The 13,245-nt window shown below is 37.5% G+C and overlaps 1 protein-coding gene across 3 annotated transcripts in view; it reads left to right on the top strand.

Annotated features, from left to right (window-relative positions):
• Positions 1 to 13,245, top strand: part of ESR1 (estrogen receptor 1) — a 450,285-nt gene that overhangs the window by 352,463 nt on the left and 84,577 nt on the right. For all 3 annotated transcript variants that reach the window (XM_033235045.1, XM_033235047.1, XM_033235046.1), the window contains one exon: positions 10,920 to 11,058. In XM_033235045.1, coding sequence (XP_033090936.1) covers positions 10,920 to 11,058 — 139 coding nt within the window. The remainder of the gene's footprint in view (positions 1 to 10,919; positions 11,059 to 13,245) is intronic.

The following is a 13,245-nucleotide window of genomic DNA, read 5'->3' as shown; positions in this document are numbered from 1 at the left end:
TTTGGTCTTTTTTAGTAACCCCAATCCAAACTATTTTCATTTGTGATCTAAAATACTTAGAACAAGAGGTTTTGCAATCTTGAAGACCGAATACATTTTTACTACTAAATGTAAGGCAGGGTTGAGCCACCCAATTTGTAGTGCTTGATTATGGCAACCCTAGGAAACTAGTACGGTTACTCTTTATCTTTATTAGGAGATAGTGCTGTAGTTTCTGTTGTAATCCTTAGGGAGCCAATATTGTTGATGAGACCCAGTACCAAGCTAGAGGCCACGTTGAGCTAGCAAGAAATAGGATAGTTTTTACTGTCAAAGTAATTAGCATTTAGAGAGTTTCTCTTATAGGGTAGCCTGGTGTCTTAGTCTATTTTCAGTTGCTATAATAGAACACCTGAGACCAGGTAATGTGTAACTTATAAGGATTTGTTTGACTCACAATCCTAGAGGCTGGGAAGTTCAAGATCAGACAGCCACATCTGGCCATCTTTTAATGAGGGCCTCATGCTGTGTCAGAACACAGCAGAGAATTGGAAGGAGAAATGGGCACACATAAAGAGAAAGAGAGGGGACATAAGGGGTTGATGCACTTTGTAACAATGAGACTAATCCATTCCCTGGAGAACTAATTTATTCTCATGAGAAAGACATGCATACATCTTAACAGCCTAATCACTTCTTAAAGGCCTAACCTCTGTACACTGTTACATTGTAACAGGCAATTAAATTTCAGCATGAGTTTTAGTGGGGACAAACCACATCCGAACTGTAGCACCTAGCTACCCACTCTATTTTTAGAGTGGTTATTTAATGACCTGGCAAGATCACTGTGCTTGTAAAAGAATCCACCATGAGTTAAAGAAAAATAGTTTCTGGCTTCCAATCTCCTTTTGGCCTCTCTCTGGAATGGCATATACAAGTTCAGTGATCACCAACTTCAAAGGTGGGGTGGAAGAGGCTGAAATAAATTTTTCTCTTTTCTTTGGTTGGTTGCTCTCTCTGTTTGCTGCTGAAATTTGTGTAGGATAATGGAATGAACGTGGGAGATAGGGAACTATAGAAAGAGTGGAAGGAAGGGAGAGGTCTTTTCTAAATTAAACCCCATGTGCTTGTGAGACCCTTGGACCCCAAAGGGCTCCTGACTGGCTGGGCCCACTCCTTCTGTATATGGAGCCATGGGGCTTTTCTCTGGCTTCCCAATTGAAGCATTGTCATGTGATTTGATGCTCAGCATTTCTGAGACCTCATGGCAATTTTACCTTGTAAAACTCCCATTTCGACATTCTGAACTTAAGTAGAAAATGGAAATATAAGCCTCTTTTTTTGCTCTTAATCCATTCCAGAACTATAAGTCCCTGGGTTCTTGGCAACAACAGGTGTTCCTCTAGATTTTAAATTGAGTGTGTGTGTGTGTGTGTGTGTGTGTGTGTGTGAGAGAGAGGAATATCTCACTAAAACGACAGTGTTGTCATCAATTTTGGCTTCATGGAGGGTCTTGAGCTGGGTGGAGATGGGAGGAAGCTATCCTTGTCCATGTGGTTTGGAGACTTGCTCTGAAAAAGAGACCATCTACTTTCCTTTTAGTCTTTGTTTTGATGACATTTGTAGTGTTTACCAGGAGCATACAGTTATCTGGAAAATGCAGACTGATGACAATAGTATTTGAAATGCTCGCAAGTCTGATTCTAGGTTGATGGAAAGAATGTATGTTCCAAGGTACAAGTGCTTGTTGACTTTTCGGATGCAGCCAGTCTGTGCTCTTTGTCAGGTAACTCGGAATCACTCCACAGAGGCTGTCCTTCCTGTCCATTTGACAAGCACTTAAAAGGGCAGTCTTAAGTACTTTACTTCATAGTTTATTAATTTTTTTCCTTCTTTAGTTTGCAATCTACTCAGAAACTGGAAAATAATTTCTTTTACCTTTTTCCTCTTTCTTATTTAGGCTGAAATTGATTTCTTTCTGAGCGTGTAAGAAAAAAAAAAAAAAAAGAAGCTATGGTTAATACAATTGCCTTTGCTGAACAAAAATAAAAGACTAGTTTACCTTCAAGCTGTGCAGTATCAGAGTAAGGATCTGCTCTGTCACTCCCAGGAGATTTTGATAAGAGAGAGTGCAAAATTTCTTGATATCTACATAGAATAATTGTAGCAAATATGAGAAGTAATAGAATTGTTTATTTGGGGATGAGGGTGGGGTGGGGTTTTTTGTGTGTGTTTGTAAAATTGGGAAGCTGGAAGATACTCTTAAATCCATCAGCTTCTCCAGAACTCTTCTCAAATGCTTATTGTCATGACAACCATCTCTTCATAAACCAAGGCTCTGAGTGTAATACAGATGGGGCTGGTAACAAGGTAGGATTGCCATCTGCTTTGTTTTCTCTAAGGGACTTTTTTTTTGTGATCCCCAAGTCTCATCCTCAAGTCTGAAAGTCTTGACTTATTTTTGTTTCTGGAGTCAGATAGAGCTGTGAGATTAATTCTTTTCTTCTGACAAACTACTTCCTCACCTGTAATCAAACAACTTACTTGTTGTTAAATGGAGGGGAAAAAGAGTAATTATGTATGTGTGTGTGCAAACAAATATACATATTTTAATGATTTATTTATCTGTCTACTTTGCAAAGTCTCCTGTGAGGTACCTAGTAATTCAATAATACAGTCAAGCATGAGATCCAGAAACAAGTAGGAGTGAGGCGATCATTTTCCCATGAAACAGGTACAATTGTTATTGCTTTTGAACATTTTATTAACACCTGTGCTTCCTGATGGTGGGGCTGCATGAAGCTTGTAAGTAGTTTCATCATTCTTATTAGGTAACAAATAAGAGCATAAATTATTTAGGAGAGGAAGACCTTTTCTTGTTACCAAATTTGGAGAGAAATTTGCCAAAGTAATGAATGTTTACAGGAGGGATACTGCTTAATATCTTCTTACTCCCCTTTGCCAAAGATACAAATGACATTTTCTCATATCAACTTCCAAAAAAAGTGAGGCCATAAATTTTTAAAGGAATATACCCGGTATTTTAAAAGTTTGTATATATTGTGATCAGAATTAAGGTATATCCAGCTTTTGAAAATATATATATATTTAGCCATTAAAAGGTATGTGGTAAACTAAACTGATGAATAAAGGTTATGGGAAATATTTCATAAAATTTATATTTGAAGCAAAGAATAATTTCTTTCTTTGTATTATAGTTATTTTATATAAGCTACAATATAAAATTCTAAAACCTTAATTTCTTGAGGGGCTTATGCTTCATTTTTCTTTCTAAATAGAGAAGAAGTTCATATACTGCTTTTATGTCCTATATGTTGATGTGTAAAATTTTACAATATAAAATTCTAAAACCTTAATTTCTTGAGAAGCTTATGCTTCATTTTTCTTTCTAAATAGAGAAGAAGTTCGTACACTGCTTTTATGTCCTATATGTTGATGTGTAAAAATAAATACTAGTGGGTGAGTAGAATGTAACTACAATATATTATATACACAAACACACAGGATGACTAAACTGTACACATAGGCTGATGTCCAGAGCAGGGAAAAGCTGCTAAAGAATTTTTGAAGTAGAGTTAGAATGCAGTTTTGTGGTTAAGACCAATAATTTTTCAAAGGAGCATTATAAGGAGTGTGGTTACTTGGGTTGGAGTTGAAAACCGAGCAACAGTTGAGCAGACCTGAAACCAGTTTTGTCTTTAGATTTCTTTTCTTAATGATTGGTCTCCAATGAGTTAGCCACTCATTGTACTTAAGGTCTTGGCAAAGGAGGGACTTTCTTCACCGTGTAGTTTATACCTCATGTATGCATTACAATAGAGAGGTCCAGGAAATACTGCAGGCCCTCTATTGGTTTTTATCCCCCATTTAGATAAAAATGAGGAAGAAGTAGAATTATCACAAACAATCTCATTGGCTTTTAGTTGGGATATACTACAGACACATCACCTTTGAATCTGTATATGTAAAAAAAAACTTCTCAGAGTAAGATGTAAGTTCTGTTGCACTGTTCTGAAGGAATGGGTAATGTCAGAAATGTCTTCATTACATTACATAAAGTAATACACGGTGCTGTTATCAGATTGCATAGTCAAAGTTCGCAAGTTTGCAGATTTACATAGATATCATGACTTTCATCATTCATACTTCTTTCAAGAAATGGTCATCTTAATATGGGATATTTATTTGAGGTATACACCATTTATTTTAAGAAGCAGTACCTTTGTTTATCGTAAAACTTCTGGACTAAATTCTTCCAATTTTTTTCTCTAATGAATTCAGGTTTTTTTTTTTCCCCACTGATTTTTACTGTGTAGCATTTGCCCGAAGAACACCACTTTGTTTCCTAAGGCAAGTAGTCACTACAAGGCAAGTTTTGTTCTGTCTATCCCAAGGCAAACAGACAGCAGCAAACACAGTGTGGAGGGCTGCTGTGCTCAGTAGAAAACCATCAACTATTTCTAATTGGGGGTGTATGAAGACAGCTGCATTCTGGACATGCTAAACCTCTGGAAATGCTTGGAGTGTAATAAAACCCAAAACGTGCTTTCCTTTCTCCTTTCTTTGCACATGTATTTTAGGCAAAATATAATCCACATGCTCTTGTTCCCTCTCCTTTTAAATCATGAAAAGTGTTGTTTTTTAGGGCTATTCGAGGTCCAGGAAGCCCTTTTATCCTTTTTATTAGGTTATTTTTATGTATAAATGAAAAGAAAAACATAAACAGAAAACACAATATGACATCATGAATGAGGGCAAGCACAAACTGCCCAATTTAAGTTTGAAGGTTAAACCTAAAGTATTTTAAAACAAAACATTTCTCTTGGTGTTTTGCAAAAGCATTGCTTTCTTCTATTGGGCAGAAATTGCAGCCTGTTGGGATGAAGTAGGGAACAGAACTAATATTTATTGAGTAACTACCGTGGCATTATGGGACATCTGCTAACCCCTTAATTTTTACAGTAACCCTAAGTGGTAGGTCAGTCCATCTGCATTTTATAGACAGGAAATGCTTTCAGAGATATTAATTAGTTGGCTGTAGACCACAGAAGAATTGAAAGTCAGGTCTTCTTGACTTTTCAGCTCGTGACTTCATTACTTCTGCCCTCCTCATTCTGTTGGGAGATGGGTGGGAGTGTGCCCTTCAGATGATCAAAAAGTCCCATGTTGGGATGTGATTTGGAAATAGCTAGTCATCAGGCCAGAGGACGAAGGCTATTGTAGCTTCAAGAAAGAAAGAGTCATCTTGGTATTGGCAAGGTGGTTATTTAGTATGGCAGCTGCATAAGAGCATTGGACAGGTGGTATGATATGGGATGGGGGTCAGGGTGGGTGCTGCTCACACCCCCTTATTACAGCAGAGCAAAACCAGAATAGTCACAGTGATGGTGATGTAGGGCAGGTTCGAGAGAAAGCTCATGTTCTTCTAGCATTGAGACTCACAATATTTCAAAACAAGTGATTATTTATTCCATTACAATTTATTTTGGTGATGGATGTTGCATTTATTTTATTTTCTAACAGTAGTACATATTTGGTAAGAGTTGTTTGTGACTTTCTTTATTTAAATGGATTAAACTCATTTTCTTAAATTGTTTAAATGTTTGTCCTGTTATTGAAGACAGCTTAAAGTGTTACAGAATGGGAATCCTAGCTTTAATGAGTCTGCATATAAAAGGGTCCAAACAGTTTTTTTTTGGAGAAAAGGAAGGTCATTTCAACTGTACTATAGGTACGATAGGGTCCATGATCCATGGTATGGCAATAAGTTACTATTCTTTAGAGAATAAATTGCAAAATATAGGACATGAAGACTGCTTGGTATTTACATAGGAGTCTAGTTCTTCTGATACTATATGTTCCATAAGCTTTCTCCCAGAAATCCAAAGTTTTATTTAGCTTATAGCCATCATTGTGCCACAGTCTCCCTTCCATGATTTATTTTTTCCCATACTGTACTCTTGCACTAAGTCTTTGGCATTGAAGGGGAAAGAGATGAATTATTCAACTCTTCTCCTATTGAGTAAAAAGCCAATACAGAAAAAAATGCAACAGGCAATTTCATGACTGACATTTTAGAGAACATTGGGGTCATCATATGACTGAGAAAATGATTATCTCTTTTGAAGGTCAGGAAACCAGTATTTTCTCCAGTGAATCTATGGAGGGAACCAACCACCTAGCTTTTTGTAAATAGCACTCCTCAGAGAGATGTTGCTTTTTTCTTTTGTAGTGTTTCTGCTTTAAATCTTCATAGACTGTATCCCATGGAAGCAGGAATATAATGACTATAGCACTTACTTCTTTTCATGTCTCTACTGAAGAGCCACCCTGATTTATCTTTTCCTCCAAGGTAGTGTGGAACTTTACCAGGTTTTAGATTATATTAGTCATTTTGCTTGGAGATCTCTGCACACTTTTCAACATCGTTTCTAGGAGCCTTGCCACACCCAGTAAAGGAGGGCGAGGCTTCAAGAATCTCTTGGCGTACCAAGGCAAATTAGGCAATTTGTAAGAAGTCCATAGCAAAACAGAGTGGAGGAAGGGCCCAGGATCTCTCGTGAGGCCTGGGGCAGGGAGGTGGACATCCCATGAGCTCCTTTCACAGTCAACACAAAGTTAACATATCTTGAAGAAAAAACCGTTACTGTATAATGGAAGGCAGAAGGCAGGGATGTCTGTGCTTGGTGATGCAGCTGGAAGTAGTGAGCTGGTTTATGATGGAGGGGTAAATTTTGCCATAAAAGAGACATGCATCAATTTTATTAGCTAGATTACTTCCCATACAGGGGGTGAGGAGTGAGGATTTTAAGGCATTTCTCTCTGTTTTCAATATATCCTTTCTGGATTCACTATTACTGGGACTCGTGAATATAGACTAGGGATTAAAACCTGAGTTTGCTTTTAAAAAAAATTTTATTTTATTAAATGAGATTTCTATGCAACTGATTTCACCTAGTCTTATCAAACTATTGTTACTACTTTTTCAACATGCATTCTGTCCCTCCTGTGTGAAGGCCACAGGGCACCTGCCCCCATGTCATTAAGATGGAGGTCCTCAAGTGATGAGGGGATGAGTCACCTCTCACCACCTGCGAGAATATCTACCACTGATACCTCTCCTTATGTCCCATAGCAGCTGCTAAACTCCCACCTTATTATTAGCGACAATTTCTAGTGTTCAAGAGAGAACAGGATTTACTTTTTGAATGCCTCTAAGTTATTATAGCAGGTTCATTTGGAATTGCATATCAGAACATTCTTCCTATTTATCAGGAAAATAAACCAAGGTCTTGAATGTCTATCCATAGTTGGCCCAATATAATTTTGCTTGGGATTTATTACATTATTTTTCTCCATTGGCTATGAACTGAAGGCATCTCATGGTATATTAATTCAATGCTGAAAAGGTAGTTAGAGGCTGTGAGGTAAAGTCGAGACCAGTATATTGGAAGAAAAGAGACACTCCATCTAATAATCTTTCATAGTCTTCACATTCATTGAGAAGGTTAATTGATAACCTTTCCTGCACACTGTCTCCCAACCCTGACCCAGGATCTTGCAGAGCACACTGTGCAACAGATGTAATAACCCTTGTCTGCAAGCAATATGCACAGCTGGAAAAGATAATTAAATAGACTCTTTTTGAGAGGTCTACAACATTTCAACAGAAGGATTGAGCAATCCTGCTGGCCTCCAACTGAAAAGTATTACCAACAGACATACTTCAGACAGATTCCATGATCACCATACTTATGTGGCACAAGTGCTTATGAGGAGCTTCTTTGGCTTCCAAAAGGTCACTAAAACTGTTAGACCTAAATAATACCGGAATTGTAAAGTGGGAATTAAAAATTATAATTCCATTTAACATGTATAGTTGCCATCAGAAAGTGGGCCTTTGGTTTTCCATATGGATTGGTTACATGATCAACTGCAGTTCTAACTTATGAGACACCCCCAGATCTCATCCTGGGTAATTCTTTTTGAGGTTTATTTAGGGTGTTAGATAATCTGGGGCAGGTTTCATCATGGGTGGCAATACTACATATAGCAAATGTCATGAGAAGAGAGAAAAAGCCTTCCTTTTGAATGTTAACATTTCTGCAAGTAAGTTTAATTCACAGTGTAAGTTTACATTACTATTATGAGACTTAAAAGATTGGGGTGAAATCTTAAAGAATTATGAAATTAAGAAATGAAACCCAGAGGGCTTTCATTTTAAGTACTGATGACTTAAACCAAAACCGGTTTGGCTTATCTGATTAGATTGTGGGTTTTGAGAAAGAGGAGCATTTACTGCTGCATCAGGAGATGTTTCCTTGAGAGCAAGGCTAGCTCCGTTTGACCCAGAACATCCCATAGATAAATCACTGCACACTGTGGAGATACCTATTCCCTCCCTGCCCCAGCCTCCTGGGGATCTGAAACCAAATCATTGCTTTTTCATATTTTACTTTTTTCTCATGAGCGAAGCCACCCACTTTCTCATGTTTCCTGATGCCAAGTCCTTCTTTACATGAGTAGAATCCACTCTTTTCAATGGAAAGACACCTGCTCTGAGACAGGCTACGCTGTCATGTGCATTGGCATGGCTGAGTGATGTAGTGGAAGGTGCAATAAATTTAAACTTTAAAAAAGCAAAATTTGATGGAATCGTGCCTCTTGTGCCTACAATAAGTATATGGTCTAGCAGGATTTACAGATACATGCATGATTAATTTGAGTACAGTGCAGCAAAATGATCTGCTGAAAACACATGAGAAGAGGTGCAACATTATTAGTCATTAGGAAAATGCACATAAAGCCACCATGCCTGAGTGATACCTCTGTACATCTATTAGAATGTATAAAATCTAAAAAGACTGACCATACCAAGCATTGGTGAGGATGTAGACCAACTCGTGCTTTCATGTAGTGCTGGTGAGAATGTAAATGGTACAACTACTTTGTAAACAGTTTGACAGTTTCTTAAAAAGTTAAAACATCCACCTGGCATACTATATCCAGATATCCTACTCTTACGTATTTAATCAAGAGAATAAAAGCGTATATCCATACAAAAACTTGTATATAAATTGCTCGTAGTAGCTTTATTTGTAATAGCCAAAAGCTAGAAACAACCCAAATGTCCAATGAAAGCATACATTGTATTTATTTATGGGATATATCCATGCAATGGAATACCATTTGGCAATAAAAAGAATCAACCACTCATCATACATGGAACCACATGGATAAGTCTTAAACTAATTATGCTGAGTTAAGAAGTCAGACAAAAAGGTAAGAGACTGTTAGGAGCTGAATTAGTGTGTTAAAAGTGGCAATGAAAAAGGAGAAAATTATAGCTACCTCAAGATAGAATTGATGAGCTTTGATTATGAAATGATGGTAAGAGAGGGGGCCATAGACTCTGAGGTCTGTCTCTAGCTTTGGTTTCCCTATGTGGATCATTATCTATTTGTATATAACAATTATCTGAAAGATGGTACTTAAGCATGTAAGAAACAATAAGCTACCTGTTTAATGCTGAGCTTTTGTTACCTCCAAGAACCCCAAGAAGAAACATCCTGTAAGCAGACCATTCAAACTTGATTGTTAAAGGAAAACAAAATTCAATTTTGTCTTTTTTATCAACACAAGTATAGCTAGCTAATAAAAGTGTAACATTCGTGAGAGAAAAAGAAAAGAACACACACACACATACACTCAACGGGATTCCTAGAGCCATTCCCATGGATAAGAGGGAAGGAAGGGTTGAGGTCAAAGAGAGAAGGGAGGGAAATAGACTACGATGGGATATCTTAGGGCAAAAGAATAGGGGACTGATTTGGAAGGCAGCAAACTTTATGGATACTTGATTTATTTAATGTCCCTGTCACTCTGGCATATCTTAGTGTGCATGGTATGTGATTTATTTAGTCACTTGATCCAAATTCTCTAATTAAGTGTAGCTCAGAAGAGATAGTGTCCATTGTGGTCAAGGACACAGGTTTTGGCTTCAACAGACAAATAAGCTCTCTGAGCATCTGTCTTCTCATCTGTACAATGGGAATATCAGTTCCTACCTCTTTAGGTTGTTGCATTCATAAATAATTGTGTATAAGAAACATTAGGATTGCTTCTAAGGGCTCAACAAACTTCCTTCTTCTTCCTCTTCTCCTCCTCCTTCTTCTTTCTCCTCCTCTTCCTCTTCTTACTTTTCCTTTACTCCTTCCTTCTTCCTTCCTCCTTCTCATTAACATTATTAGGTAACCTCAATACTATCAGTAATGATTGGAAAACGCTTTAATCTCCTAGTTCACCATTAGAAAACAAGAACACATTTTGGTGGTTATTACCTGAAGTAATCATACTATCACCTTTTTTTTCATCTGACTCATTATCCCAAGTGATTTATTTAAATGTGGAGTTTTCTGAGTCTTTCTTTTACATATTATAAAAAATGAGTGTGACTTAGGGACGAAGAAAAGAAATAGAAATTTGGTGACTTTCATTCTGCTTGTGCTCCAATTCCTATTTGGTCTAAGACAAGTAATTTAAATTTCTTGCACCTTAGCATCTTCTACTCAAACAGAAATGAGAAACAGTCACAGAGTGCTATGATAACTGTCTAAGTAGAATGCACACAAGTTTTCACACTGAGTATAACTTTATAGAAAGCTAAGTGTGTTGCTCAAGTTGGTACATTTATGTAGATGTGACACTATGGCACTAAGAACTTAATGCCACATTGAAACTCACTGAGATAGCTAGATTTTAAAAATAATTACTTGACTTCACTATAAAGTATGTTCATATTGCATTTACTCCATCTAGTAGAAAATAGACCTTGTCAGTTCAAATCCCTGTTGCATTAATTTCACCAGTAATGAGTCTTTTTCATTTGAGTCAGCAGGGTTTTTCTTGCTTGTTTTCAGGCTTTGTGGATTTGACCCTCCATGATCAGGTCCACCTTCTAGAATGTGCCTGGCTAGAGATCCTGATGATTGGTCTCGTCTGGCGCTCCATGGAGCACCCAGGGAAGCTCCTGTTTGCTCCTAACTTGCTCTTGGACAGGTAAGTGACCTGGCTGTAGCTTAGGAGAAGCATGTTCTTTATGATCATAGTTCATTCATGAAACTATTTTATTCATCTCTCTGTGAAGCTTCAGAGAACTTTATTAGGTATGTTTACTTGACAAATGGGTGCACTGGGGGTGAGGAAGGCTAGTCAAATTCACAGAAAGCTAAGGATAACTTTCTTCTAGACATCACCTCAGAAGAACTCTAATATTTCTAACACACACACACACACACACACACACACATACACACACACACACACACACTCATTATGAATGGTAATTTTCTAACTCCATCTTCAACTTGTGTCATATAAAAATTATAACTTCTCTTTAATTAAAATCTATTTTTGCTTCTTGTACATCCAAACCACAATAGTCTGTTCATTTTCTTCTCCAGTTTTCCCATCAGTAAAATGAAAAAATTTGACCAGAGTTCTGAAGGTCACGTCCAGGTTGACAAATTCATTTTCGTTTTCAAATATGTTACCTTCCTTAACATACCATTGTGGGGTTGCCTCGGAATGTGGGTCCCATTGGTGTTTTTTTTTCAGTCATTGCTTAGAGTAATAGAATTTAGATATTACTCAATAGCATCTGCCACTGACAGAGTCTCCACCCTGCACCAGCTGCTATGCTAAACACTTTACATACATCATCTCATTTAATCATCACTGGAATCCTAGGAGACAGGAATGTCATCATCCATGTTTTACCAGAAAGGAAACTAACCCTCAGAGACATCGTGCAGAAAGCTCGCCAATGGTGGAGCCAGAGTTGAAATTCAAGATCTTTCTGGCTCTGGTATGCTCTATTACCTCCTATCCTGGGCACATGGTCTTCCCACTCTTTCCTGTTCAGTGATGCCTCCTTTGGTCTGCTGCCACAGCATTCTGTTTTCCAGGTAAATCTTGTCTTTGTGGGCTACATAACATTTTGGATGAGAAAGAACCATTTTGTTGTTTCTTGCAATCCTATTTTGCCTCTGTGCCAAGCAGTCTAAGGCTGCCAGGCTGCCCACAGTGCATCTCTGCATGGTCCTTTACTTCAGAGCATTTCACTATCTTTCTACACCTGCCAAGCGCCTGGAGCAGAGTTGCAGCAAAATTTATTTAAGTACTGGAGAATTGTACAAGGTGTTGGTTATTGTTTTGTCATTTTGTGTTAATATAGCTTTTGAAAAACAGTGGTGATACAGTTCAAGAAGCAGATTTTGCTGTCTTTGGAATACATTTTGATATCACAGTTTCACAAAATTATCAAGAATGGCCACTAGTCTTGTTCCTTAGAACTGTACTCACAATGTATTCTGACAGCCTTCTAGAGGATGTCTTTACTGTGTTCTATCTTTCCATTTCTTGTTTTCCTTTCCATTTTTTCCTATCTCACTTCTCCTCTCTTTCCCTTTGCTTTCCTCTTTCCTTCTTTCTCCTATCCTCTTAATTTTTTTGTCTTATAGCAGTGTGGTTTTGTAACCAAGTGATATCAAGTTTGCAGACGAAAATCTTAGACCACACATATTTCCCCGCCTACTGCCCAGAGTGTGTCTACCATGTTTAGGTTTCTGGACATTCATAACTCATTTGCTCCTTGATTTCCATCCTCATCTGTATCTATCTTCTTTTCTAAAATTTAATTCAATTTTTATAACATTGACACAATTGTGCAGATTCATAGGGTATATAGTGATGTTTTGATACATGTAATGTGTGGTGGTCATATCTATCTTCTTGAGTACACACTTGCTTGAGGACAGTCATCAAATAATTGCATTTTGAATATGTAAAAGTTTTTGACATTACTGCACCCAACACACTCACATTCCCAATGAGGTGATATGGCCTAGAATTTTATCAGCTACAGCCTTCTCTTTCCTTTCTCTACACTCTACTGGTGGCTAATTTTCTTTCCATCTCTCACAGAAGTGGGATTGACTAAAAGTTCTCATCTCTATTCATTCATACTTTCTAAAACTTCAGATTGGAAGTTTTAATTCCCTCTAGACCAGGATTTGTCAATCTCTTTACTATTGACATTTTGGGTCAGATCATTCTTTCATTCTTTCTTGGTTGAGGCATTAATATTGTTTGGCTGTGTTCTCATCCAAATCTCAAATTGTAGCTCCCATAATTTCCATGTGTCATGGGAGGGACCCAGTGGGAGGTACCTGAAACATGAGGGAA

Source organism: Trachypithecus francoisi, unplaced genomic scaffold (assembly GCF_009764315.1).
Source record: "Trachypithecus francoisi isolate TF-2019V2 unplaced genomic scaffold, Tfra_2.0 Lachesis_group15, whole genome shotgun sequence".
In the NCBI taxonomy this organism is placed as follows: Eukaryota; Metazoa; Chordata; class Mammalia; order Primates; family Cercopithecidae; genus Trachypithecus; species Trachypithecus francoisi.
Note: the sequence above shows the minus strand (reverse complement) of the source record. Positions and strands in the feature narration are given on the sequence as shown.